The sequence below is a fragment of the Terrapene carolina genome, unplaced genomic scaffold (assembly GCF_002925995.2).
Source record: "Terrapene carolina triunguis isolate 2854851 unplaced genomic scaffold, T_m_triunguis-2.0 Scaffold69, whole genome shotgun sequence".
Taxonomy (NCBI): domain Eukaryota; kingdom Metazoa; phylum Chordata; order Testudines; family Emydidae; genus Terrapene; species Terrapene triunguis.
The window spans coordinates 3,757,953-3,771,191 of NW_020664420.1; the positions used below are offsets into that span (position 1 = coordinate 3,757,953).

At 41.3% G+C, this 13,239-nt stretch overlaps 1 protein-coding gene across 3 annotated transcripts in view; it reads left to right on the plus strand.

Annotated features, from left to right (window-relative positions):
* Positions 1–13,239, plus strand: part of PIK3C3 (phosphatidylinositol 3-kinase catalytic subunit type 3) — a 147,294-nt gene that overhangs the window by 89,524 nt on the left and 44,531 nt on the right. The window contains exon 23 of one of the 3 annotated variants that reach the window (XM_026649297.2): positions 5,979–6,126. The exons of the other annotated variants lie outside the window; for them this stretch is intronic. Coding sequence (XP_026505082.1) covers positions 5,979–5,986 — 8 coding nt within the window. The 3' untranslated portion in view covers positions 5,987–6,126. Of the gene's footprint in view, positions 1–5,978; positions 6,127–13,239 lie in introns of those variants that run through there. 3 annotated transcript variants of the gene reach the window in all.

A 13,239-nucleotide genomic window follows, 5' to 3' on the forward strand; every position in this document is an offset into this window, starting at 1 on the left:
ATCCTAGAATACTCAAGGAGCTAATAGAGGAGGTATCTGAGCCTCTAGCTATTATCTTTGGAAAATCATGGGAGACGGGAGAGATTCCAGAAGACTGGAAAAGGGCAAATATAGTGCCCATCTATAAAAAGGGAAATAAAAACAACCCAGGAAACTACAGACCAGTTAAACTAACTTCTGTGCCAGGGAAGATAATGGAGCAAGTAATTAAGGAAATCATCTGCAAACACTTGGAAGGTGGTAAGGTGATAGGGAACAGCCAGCATGGATTTGTAAAGAACAAATCATGTCAAACCAATCTGATAGCTTTCTTCGATAGGATAACGAGTCTTGTGGATAAGGGAGAAGCTGTGGATGTGGTATACCTAGACTTTAGTAAGGCATTTGATACGGTCTCGCATGATATTCTTATCGACAAACTAGGCAAATACAATTTAGATGGGGCTACTATAAGGTGGGTGCATAACTGGCTGGATAACCGTACTCAGAGAGTTGTTATTAATGGTTCCCAATCCTGCTGGAAAGGCATAACGAGTGGGGTTCCGCAGGGGTCTGTTTTGGGACCGGCTCTGTTCAATATCTTCATTAACGACTTAGATATTGGCATAGAAAGTACGCTTATTAAGTTTGCAGATGATACCAAACTGGGAGGGATTGCAACTGCTTTGGAGGACAGGGTCATAATTCAAAATGATCTGGACAAATTGGAGAAATGGTCTGAGTTAAACAGGATGAAGTTTAACAAAGACAAATGCAAAGTGCTCCACTTAGGAAGAAAAAATCAGTTTCACACATACAGAATGGGAAGAGACTGTCTAGGAAGGAGTACGGCAGAAAGGGATCTAGGGGTTATAGTGGACCACAAGCTAAATATGAGTCAACAGTGTGATGCTGTTGCAAAAAAAGCAAACGTGATTCTGGGATGTATTAACAGGTGTGTTGTGAGCAAGACACGAGAAGTCATTCTTCCGCTCTACTCTGCTCTGGTTAGGCCTCAGCTGGAGTATTGTGTCCAGTTCTGGGCACCGCATTTCAAGAAAGATGTGGAGAAATTGGAAAGGGTCCAGAGAAGAGCAACAAGAATGATTAAAGGTCTTGAGAACATGACCTATGAAGCAAGGCTGAAAGAATTGGGTTTGTTTAGTTTGGAAAAGAGAAGACTGAGAGGGGACATGATAGCAGTTTTCAGGTATCTAAAAGGGTGTCATAAGGAGGAGGGAGAAAACTTGTTCACCTTAGCCTCTGAGGATAGAACAAGAAGCAATGGGCTTAAACTGCAGCAAGGGAGGTCTAGGTTGGACATTAGGAAAAAGTTCCTAACTGTCAGGGTGGTTAAACACTGGAATAAATTGCCTAGGGAGGTTGTGGAATCTCCATCTCTGGAGATATTTAAGAGTAGGTTAGATAAATGTCTATCAGGGATGGTCTAGACAGTATTTGGTCCTGCCATGCGGGCAGGGGACTGGACTCGATGACCTCTCGAGGTCCCTTCCAGTCCTAGAATCTATGAATCTATGAATCTTTGTCCCAAAACATTTATTCTCCTTTGTATTTGCTTCTTGTTTTGTGTCCATTTGCTGTTTGTATTGTGAACCTGTAAAACATTTTCGGATACAGTATGTATGAAGGGCTGCAGAAAATAAAGGCCCCGTTCTGCAACTCAGATTCACATGAAAATCCTTACACTGGGGACTTAATTTAGTTTTTCCACTGCAAAATCCTAAGCAGTGCAGCAGAGGGCAGTACTTATCCATGATAAATTCTGGCTGAAATTCCTCTATCTCTGTGTTGTAATATATACTCCATAAGCCAGTAAAACAGTGTGAGTTTGAATGTACATTCTTCTTGGCTCTGTCAACACCGGCTCTCCACTTGTAGGGCAACTCCCTTCTCTTCATGTGTCAGTATATTTATGCCTGCATCTGTAATTTTCACTCCATGCATCTGAAGAAGTGGGTTTTTTACTCACAAAAGCTTATGCCCAAATAAGTCTGTTAGTCTTTAAGGTGCCACCTACTCCTCGTTGTTTTTGTGGATACAGACTAACAACGCTACCCCTCTGATTCTTCCTTAATGGTTTCCTTTCTAACTGGTAAGAGGCCTTCTCAAAAATCTTATTCTGCATCAGTTTGAGGGGGGGGGGGAATATATAAATTGATATTTATGGTATTTGTTTAAACAGCTCCTGGGCAATGGGAGTCATAAATAGGGCACTACTGGACCCAGCTGTAGGTTTCAGTACTCGATGCTATGTTCCATTTCCATGAGGAAATTCAACGGATCCCAGGAGCCTTTTATGGTTTTCGTTTAATAGGCCACAGCTGTCAGCTCCTTCAAGTCTCGCATTTCAAGTCCATTCCATGGGGCTTGTCTTTCCTCTCAACACATGGGAAGAGGTGTAATTCCTTTGTGGGATAGTGTGGGTATGGGCTCTTTTTGTAGAGGGTATTTTGTGCTTATAACAAATCTATAAAGTAAAATTAGTCCTTTATTAGGCAGAATGCAGCATTAAACATGAACACCAGTACATGAAAACAACTCTTCCCTACTCTACATCAGAAAAATGTAATCAGTGCATTGTAGAACCAAGATAACAATACATGTAGTAGTTCATGGGCTCTAATCATAGAATATTAGGGTTGGAAGGGACCTTAGGAGGTCATCTAGTCCAACCCCCTGCTCAAAGCAGGACCAATCCCCAACGAAATCATCCCAGCCAGGGGTTTGTAAAGCCTGACCTTAAAAACCTCTAAGGAGGAGATTCCACCACCTCCCTAGGTAACCCATTCCAGTGCTTCATCACCCTCCTAGTGAAAAAGTTTTTCCTAATATCCAGCCTAAACCGCCCCCACTGCAACTTGAGACCATTACTCCTTGTTCTGTCATCTGGTACCACTCAAAACAGTCTAGATCCATCCCCTTTGGAACCCCCTTTCAGGTAGCTGAAAGCAGCTATCAAATCCCCCCTCATTCTTCTCTTCTGCAGACTAATCCCAGTTCCCTCAGCCTCTTCTCATAAGTCATGTGCTCCAGCCCCCCCTAATCATTTTGTGTTGCCATCTGCTGGACTCGTTCCAATTTTTTCACATCCTCTGTGTAGTGTGGGTCCCAAAACTGGACACAGTACTCCAGATGAGGCCTCACCAATGCCGAATAGAGGGGAATGATCACTTCCCTCGATCTGCTGGCAGTGCTCCTACTTATACAGCGCATAATGCCATTAACCTTCTTGGCAACAAGGGCACACTGTTGACTCCTATCCAGCTCCTTGTCCACTGTAACCCCTAGGTCCTTTTCTGCAGAACTGCTGCCTAGCCGCTCAGTCCCTAGTCTGTAGCTGTGCATGGGATTCTTCCGTCCAAAGTGCAGGACTCTGCACTTGTCCTTGTTGAACCTCATCAGATTTATTTTGGCCCAATCCTCTAATTTGTCTAGGTCCCTCTGTATCCTATCCCTACCTTCCAGTGTATCTACCACTCTTCCCAGTTTAGTGTCATCTGCAAACTTGCTGAGGGTGCAATCCATGCCATCCTCCAGATCGTTAATGAAGATTTTGAACAAAACCGGCCCCAAGACTGACCCTTGGGGCACTCTGCTTGATATTGGCTGCCAACTAGACATGGAGCCATTGATCACTACCCGTTGAGCCCGATGATCTAGCCAGCTTTCTATCCACCTTATAGTCCATTCATCCAGTCCATACTTCTTTAACTTGCTGGCAAGAATACTGTGGGAGATGGTATCAAAAGCTTTGCAAAAGTCGAGGAATAACATGTCACTGCTTTTCCCTCATCCACAGAGCCAGTTATCTCCTCATAGAAGGCAATTAGATTAGTCAGGCATGACTTGCCCTTGGTGAATCCATGCTGACTGTTCCTGATCACTTTCCTCTCCTCTAAGTGCTTCAGAATTGATTCCTTGAGGACCTACTCTATGATTTTTCCAGGGACTGAGGTGAGATTGACTGGCCTTTAGTTCTCTGAATCCTCCTCCTTCCCTTTTTTTAAAGATGGGCACTACATTAGCCCTTTTCCAGTCATCCTGGACTTCCCCCGATCGCCATGAGTTTTCAAAGGTAATGGCCAATGGCTCTGCAATCACATCAGCCAACTCCTTTAGCACCCTCGGATGCAGCACATTGGGCCTCATGGACTTGTGCTCATCCAGCTTTTCTAAATAGTCCTGAACCACTTCTTTCTCCACAGAGTGCTGGTCACCTCCTCCCCATACTGTGCTACCCAGTGCAGTAGTCTGGGAGCTGACCTTGTTCGTAAAGAAAGAGGCAAAAAAAGCATTGAGTACATTAGCTTTTTCCACATCCTCGGTCACTAGGTTGCCTCCCTCATTCAGTAAGGGGCCCACACTTTCCTTGACCACCTTCTTGTTGCTAACATATCTGAAGAAACCCTTCTTGTTACTCTTAATATCCCGTGCTAGCTGCAACTCCAAGTGTGACTTGGCCTTCCTGATTTCGCTCCTGCATGCCTGAGCAATATTTTTATACTCCTCCCTGGTCATTTGTCCAGTCTTCCACTTCTTGTAAGCTTCTTTTTTGTGTTTAAGATCAGCAAGGATTTCACTGTTAAGCCAAGCTGGTCGCCTACCATATTTACTGTTCTTTCTACACATCGGGATGGTTTGTTCCTGCAACCTCAATAAGGATTCTTTAAAATACAGCCAGCTCTCCTGGACTCCTTTCTCCGTCATGTTATTCTCCCAGGGGATCCTGCCCATCAGTTCCCTGAAGGAGTCAAAGTCTGCTTTTTCTGAAGTCCAGGGTCTGTATTCTTCTGCTCTCCTTTCTTCCTTGTTTCAGATCCTGCACTCGACCATCTCATGGTCACTGCCTCCCAGGTTCCCATCCACTTTTGCTTCCTGTATTATTCTTCCCTGTTTGTGAGCAGCAGGTCAAGAAAAGCTCTTTCCCTAGTTGGTTCCTCTGTCACTTGCACCAGGAAATTGTCCCCTACACTTTCCAAAAACTTCCTGGATTGTCTATGCACTGCTGTATTGTTCTCCCAGCAGATATCGGGGTGATTGAAGTTCCCCAGGTGAACCAGGGCCTGCGATCTAGTAACGTCTGTTAGTTGCCGGAAGAAAGCCTCGTCCACCTCATCCCCCTGGTCTGGTGGCCTATAGCAGACTCCCCCCACCTTTTCTGCCCTGCCTGTCCTTCCTGAACAGTTTATATCCATCCATGACAGTACTCCAGTCATGTGAGTTATCCCACCAAGTCTCTGTTATTCCAGTCACACCATAATTCCTTGACTGTGTCAGGACTTCCAGTTCTCCCTGCTTTTTTCCCAGGTTTCTTGTATTTGTGTATAGGCACTTAAGATAACTCACTGCTTTCTCAATATGAGGCAGGAGTCCTCCTCTCTTGCGCTCTCCTGCTCGTGTTTCCTCCTGGTATCCCACTTCCCAACTTACCTCAGGGCTTTGGTCTCCTTCCCGCGGTGAACCTGGTTTAAAGCCCTCCTCACTAGGTTAGCCAGCCTGCTTGCGAAGATGCTCTTCCCTCTCTTTGTTAGGTGGAGCCCATCTCTGCCTAGCAATCCTTCTTCTTGGAACACCATCCCATGGTCAAAGAATCCAAAGCCGCCTCTCTAACACCACCTTCCACAATTCAACAGTCTCTACCCGGGCCTTTTCCTTCCACAGGGAGGATGGACGGACGAAAACACCACTTACGCCTCAAACTCCTTTATCCTTCTTCCCAGAGCTACGTAGTCTGCAGTGATCCGCTCAAGGTCATTCTTGGCAGTATCATTGGTGCCCACATGGAGAAGCAGGAATATTTTCTGTGACTTTTTTAGCACTGTTTGGAGTTTGTCTCCAGAGCTTAAAAGGGATAGTGTCACCATGTACTCTTTTGGGGGGGGGGGGGGGAGGGGGAAAAGAAAAGAAAAAATGAATCCAGGGTCTGAGTAACTTTTAAATAGTATGTCCTTATACTTTTTTTTTTTTTTTTAAATCAGGGAGCTAGGATTGAAGAGATTGACAAAAGAAGAGATTGATTTTACAGGAGAAACCGTAAAACTGACACTATACAAAGTGTTGTTGAATGCATAAAGTAAACAAAATGAACATAGATTTTTTTTCCCTTGTTTTTTACTGCTAACCATAGCTGATTTATTTTGTTTTAGTGTTCCTTTAATATTGAGGCACTTGTATTTTTTTTAGATTTATTTTAGTAAGCTCAATTATTTTTTCTCTGCCATGTATTGTTTCAGTACTGTAAAGAGATTTAGTGGTAACTAACAATGTATTACCAGTAATTACGTTTAATAGATAAAAGTCTAATTGTGTAAATCATATACCTTCTTATTTTTTTCAAACTTAAAAGCCTTTCTGATACATTAATACATATTTTGGCAATTAATATACAATGTACCTGAGCCTATGTAACTTAAAATGTTCATATCATGCTTCAGTATTGTTTCTGTAAAATACTTCAAAATAAAAGCATTGCAAGCGATTCCTTTTGTATGAGAATAGCTATTGTCTTGCATCTCACAGAATTGAGATGCATTATAACCTGTCATGGATTCCTATACATTTTTAATTTGTTGCTTCCAAAGCCAAGATCAGGCACTATGGCAGCATCTATGTAATGGGACACTTTGTCTTCCAGCAAAATATTCCGTTTCAAACAACATCAACCGATCATTGCTGCATCAAAAATCGTTGCATATATAAATACTGGTACTTGAATGCCATCCGTCAATGTGCCCTTTGCTGCCTTAGAAAGAACTGCTAGTTGTGAAGCTGAATTGTAACAGACTTGATGGAACACATTTAAAAAGAGTAAAGTTCCCAGAAGTTGCATCTTTTTGAAACAACCAATCTTAAAACTTGTTTGTCTCTTCCATTTATTGAAGGCAACTGGTTTTGGAGAATTTTGTTGTTGTTGTTGCTTTTGTCGCCTCTTCTGTTTTTATTATGGAAAGCATGGAGCCAGTCTGACTGTATCAGTAAAACAAGTTGCCATATGAACGTAATGAACTCAAGGATTGTACCAGCTGTGAACTTTGTGAAGTCTTACCTAGAATGGAGACCCCAGCCTGACATTAGGGAAAGAACACTGGTTTGCTGCATTCCTTGGTCTCATTTGGAGAGTGCTGCAAAGTCAGAACAGGATTGCAGGCCCCCAGACAACGGGGCTCTTGAACAGTTTCTTGTGCCTGATGCAAGCCCTGCAGTGTTCTCATTTCTTATTCATTGTTACAATTGGGTAGCCTAATGCAGCTCTTCTGAGGAGAAGACCAAATGAAAGATAGTTCGACTCCAGATGCTCCCCAAAAATGCTGCAGGCACTATAAGTAGATTTGCTGAAGTTACCAAACCCTATTGTATGTAAAATAAAGAAACTTTAAAACATACTTTAATCATGATTTTATATATATATAGAGAGAGAGAGAGAGAGAATATATTAGCTTGTAAACATCTCCAAAACTAATTATCCTCCAAATCCCTCCTCAAAACTTCTTTTCTGTTATTCCTACAAAACTAGCAGCCCTGCTATTGTCCTGAGACCACTGCCTATCATGCTGACTAATATTGTTTTCTTGGATTCCCCTAGCAGTAGCCATCTATCTATTGTCTTATCCTTAAATTCTGAGCTCTTTAGAGCAGGGGACTGCCTTACTATTCTGTGTTTTATACAGTGCTCAGCACAATGGGGTTCTGATCCTGACTAGGGCCCCTAAGTGCAACAGTAATACAAATACAAGTGCAGAATATATCTATCTGGATCACCTTAAATTTTTTGTCGGTGTGTTAGGATTTAACATCTGCACACTGAATGAATTTTAACAATAAGCACATCACATTACACTCTCCTTTCTACTTCACTTTCCTCCTCAAGCACAGACTGTCCTTGTCCACATTAGTAAAATTAGGACTTGCAGAATAGCATTGGTGGTAAATTATCAGTGGTAGCAATGATGGAGAATTAGGAATTGTAATTTTCCAGTAGAGGTGCAACCACCATGAGGGTTCTATTGCTTTCTTTTAGCAGATGAGACCTTTTAGTGGTGACAACATAACTAGGGGAAATTGAATGCTACCATCCCATTTTCATGAGAGGAAGTTCCCCCTTTTGGCTGTGGCCCAACTTTCAGAGCATAAATTTAGCTACGTAATAAATATAGGATCCTGGATACCAATCTTTCAAAATTACCATGGAAGCTGTAGTTTGAAACAAAATTAATGCCATCTTCAAAATTTAAATTCAGAGAGTCAGTTAATTACCGTCCTGAAAATGGGGAAAGATGAATTTGGAGAAGTTTGAGGGGACTTTCAGCTTATTAAAATGTAAGAAGCCCTTTGGCAGTGTTGTTAAAAATCTAGTTTGCATTTGAGTGATAACTTTCATTCAAGGACTTCCAAATACTACTTCAGTTTGCAAGATTCTGACTAGGTGACAATACTGGCAAAGCTGCAGGTATTAATGCTTGAGCATACGGGGGCAGAGTTTTAAAACTGAAGGGTTCTTTTTTTTGGTTATTTTCCCCTTCAGTCTACAGCCACAGCTCTTCACCTACCTGTATTTAGGGGGCTCAATGGCTATCACTTATATATGTGGGGCCCTATCAAATTCACGGCCGTGAAAAACACGTCACTGACTGTGAAATCTGGTCTTTTGTGTACTTACATCCTGTATTATACAGTTTTCATGGGGGAGACCAACATTTCTCAAAATGGGGGTCCTGACTCAAAAGAGAGTTGGGGGGGGGGGTTAACAAGGTAGGGGAGTCATGGTATTGCCACCCTTACTTCTGCGCTGTCTTCAGAGCTGGGTGGCCGGAGAGCAACGGCTGCTGGTGAGACACCTAGCTTTGAAGGTAGTGTCCCGCCAACAGCAGCGCAGAAATAAGGGTGGCAATACCATACCATGCCACATTTACTTCTGCACTGCTGCCTTCACAGTTGGGTCAGGACCCCTACAGATACAACACCGTGAAATTTCAGATTTAAAGAGCTGAAATCATGAAATTTACTGTTTTTAAAATCCTATGACTGTGAAATTGACCGAAATGGACCGTGAATTTGGTAGGGCCCTATATATATAAGTATTTAATTTGTAGGTGAAGTTTAATGTTATTCAGCTATGTAAATACTTGCTACACCACAAATAGATTCAAGTACAAAAATGAAGTCTTGGTTAGGACTGTGCTGAAAATCAGGCGATTAAATGACCTACTTTTATAGATGGGAGAACGGACACAGATCTGGATCCCAATGCTTCTTTGGATTGTATTTATTTGAGGATTTAAAATCCTTAATCCAGGAGAAGTCATTTGTTCCTTAAAGATAAGAAATGTATTTATATATTCCATAAAGAAAACAAATTACCTGCTAAAATTGGGAAATCAGAAAAGATATTTCTATTATCACGGTTAACTACATTTCCAGCTGCTCTGCATGGACTGACTTCTGTACCCATTCAAATACCTTTTGATTGGATGGGGCTCCATGTGGGTGGACTCCTGTATCTATTTGCTTAGATAGGAATAAAACTCTGATCTCTGGAGTCCCAGGTGAATGACTTAATCATCAGAGCATCCGATGTAAAGCTTTTCTCAGAGTTGAGCTGTTATAACAAGTTCAGAAAAGCTGGATTAGTAGCTAGAACACAGGTGTGGTGTGGCAGCCAGAATAAATGCAGTTTATCACATGACAATGACACTACATTTGGAAGGAAGGGAGTTTAATTGTATCTGTAGAATACAGGATTTTTAAGTTGCCTTTAAAATAAATGTTTACTACAGTGTCCACACTGGTTCACTATTGATTTGTAGGGTGGGAGGGTTGATGCCTCTATCAGGCTTCCGGTCTTTAATTCATACAGATTGCTCTGAAAAGTACTGATATGGCTCTTGAAAAGGTTTTTTTCCCACCAAATTACCTAACTTCCAGGAAACTTTCATATAAGTGTTTACATATTTTGTCATGTTGCATAAAAACCATGGTAACTTCTGAAATGGGGTGCTGGTTTCCCCAGTGGACTTCAGCTGTGATTTTTAGCTGAGGCTATTTTCAGGCATTGCAATGTGTGTTGAGTCTGAGCAATTTAAAACAAGTAGTGTATTGAGGAGTACCACTTTTGGAGGAAACTAGTTGATTAAATTGACAGGAAAGAATAGCTAAGATGTTTTTAGGTGGCTTTTTTTACATCCTTCCCTACAAATGTGTCTGGGTAAATAGTTATATTAAAAATTAAAGGACTGTGTAAGAACTTTACAACTAAGGTCAGTCACACCACATGAATGGTGGAAACTTTGAAAAATAATGCAAACGTTTTATTTTACTGTGATTTTAGTACAAAAATGTTACCTAGATCAAAAGAAGCCTTTACAAGCTGATAAAGTTTTAGATCAGTGTCATTTTATGCTTAGCCCTTGTTGATTAATGAAAGTGGATATGTTACCTTTGTTTCACAGCACTACAGGTATTATTTAGTTATTAGCTATTTGCAGCACCCATGGTGGGTTAGGTTTGTTCTGAACTCTTAATCCCCCCCCCCCCAAAAAAAATAAAAGTATGGAGGAAGTGGATGTTGAGAGCTGTGGGTTAGTGGTATGGACTTCGTCATGTACAAGAGTGGGGGGCCTGGGAGCCAAAGGTGGGAAAGAGAGAAGAGTGGAGGGATCAACCCAGTGAATTTACAGAAATGAGGGATGAAAGAGGTGAGAGCGGAAGACTAAGTGGCAGAGAAGTCCATGGAGGTTGATATACTGAAGGCTGCAGAAAGTGCAGGTGGATGGGCGAGTGAGTGTTCCTAACGTTAAATGGAACAATGGTTCTTTTTTGAAATAGTGGATTTTGACGTTAAAATGGAAGCTAGGGCTACCACAATGTTCCAGCTTTTTTAGTTTAATTAAATGCTACCCTAGACTTTCCCCACTGTTTGTTTGATGTGCACATCAAGGGTAAAATAAGAATGAGAAATGTACTAAACTGTGGTACTGTTTATATAAGGCAAAAGGTACTGAAAGGACCCTTTCCGGTAAGACACATCTAGTTTGTCATTTCTTTAAAGTATCTAGCAAGGTTTCCAAGTACAGGTATTTTTCCACCCTTAACTACTTTGTAACTTCCCAGCATCTAGCATCCACTGATCTGGTTGAAGTTGGATAGGTGTTAATATCTTTGAGATGACCTGGGTGATGAGCTTTCTTCGAGGTCACAAAGCAAGCTGGTGGTAGAATCTGCTATAGAACCCCCAAATCCTAACTCCTTATCCCCAGAACTAATTACTTAGGACACTGTCACTGCTTTTTAAAGTTAGACTCCTCCCTCTCTTCCCCCATTGGGCAGTGTCTTGTTTTTGGACATTGGATGGTCACTAAGAGAGGTCTTAATGTATTTAGTGTTGTGGAAGAGGTTTCAGGACCTCATTTAAAAAAAAACATACTTAATTCAGAGAAAAACAATATACAATTAATTTAATTGAGCAGAACAGACTACTTAATCTTCAACAGTGCATTCCACAAAGAGCGAGCGCGCACACACACACACACACACACACACAAATATCCTTTGTAGGAAGCTTAAAAATGACCACAGTGGACCAAATAAAGTGTCCACCTACTTAGGGGCTTGAATCAGATATTTCAGCTGTGTCTTGGGGCCTAATTCTCCATTTCCTTATACAGGTATAACTTGTTTGATCCTCAGAGTGGTTACAGCAATGTAAGAGTGCTGAGTTAGGACCATCTGTGGCTCAGAATTATTTTTATTCAAGAGGACTCAGACACTTTGCATTATTGTGAGAGCTGTGGACTAATCACTGGTGCATTGTGAAGTGTAATTGGGGAAATTAAAACTATAGAGCAAGGTGCCAGAGGATCTTAATTGTTTAAGCATTATCTTTCATGGTTTAGTCCTGAAAACAGACTGTTTATTAAAAGAAAATTATTTGTATCATTAATTTATATAAACCTGTGTCAGTGTCAGCTGTTAAAATGTTAATCTGGTTTGAACTACATTTTTTAGAAACATCTTAGTTACCTATGCAAATGTATTAATTAGCATCTCTTATTCTGTGTTTACAGCATTAAATACAAACATATTTAGTCACAAGAGTTTCTTTTGTTTTATCCACTTGTTGTCTCTTGACTCTTCAGGGTGACAGGTTTGAATAAATGGACAGAAAAAAGAACCCCTCAAACGTCTTAGTTAAACATACTTTATTACTTTGATATATATCAAAGCCTACTTCTTTAAAAACTAAGTTTATAAAAATGAACTTTAAAAAGTGATTCACTTCACTGGTCATTCACTTTATTGGGTCTTTCAAATTGTTAAGAAGGCTTTTTGAGCGCCAGGCTCCTTACGGCTGAAAAACTAATGATTGTGGCATTTGCCAATTACTGATTGCTTTGTATGCTAATTAAGCATCTTTGTGGTCTCTCTGAAAGCTGACCATTATTAAATGTATATATCTTGGATTGAAGTCCAGGTTCATGAGTTGTTCATCCAGTGATAAAGTATTCAGTAAAGTATTCAGGGAGGCATGGCTTTTTGAAAATATTAATGGTTCTGATTTTTAAAAGTGGGCACCTAAAAGCTGTCAAAACAGGGCACTTTTTACATTCATAACAGGGCCGTCCGGGGGGGGGGGGGGGGAAGTGGGGCAATTTGCCCCAAGCCCCGTACCCCGCAGGGCCCCCCACGAGAATATAGTATTCTATAGTATTGCAACTTTTTTTTATGGAAGGGGACCCCGAAATTGCTTTGCCCCGGGCAGTCCTTGTTCATAAATATGGACTCTGGAGCTTTAACTTGAGACATCTATTTAAAAAAAATCTTGCACATATCTAATTTTGAAAAAGACTTTCTAGATGTATATTCAGTATGAAATTATACCAGGTCTCTTCCATCTTGAATAGACTTGGTTTTAAGATCTTCCCCCCACGTTACCCGGGGTTCTTTCAACCCAAAGCTCTTGGTAACTTTTACTCTGTGCGAGGTGGTGTCAGGAAATAAATCAGGGGAGACACGCCGTCCGATCGATAGATGGTGGCACAAACAAGACAACAGAAGAGTGCTTTCACTTTAAGCTAAACTTTACTTAGTCTCAAGCACTTACACACGTCCGCAACAAGATTAGTAAAACACCCCCAACCCTTGATAATTACCAAAGCTGAGTGTGGCTTTCGAGTGACACAGCGGCAGGCTTCCGGTGGCCAAATCTTCCGTCTGCCGGTGGGGACCGCAAGATGTATCCAGAGG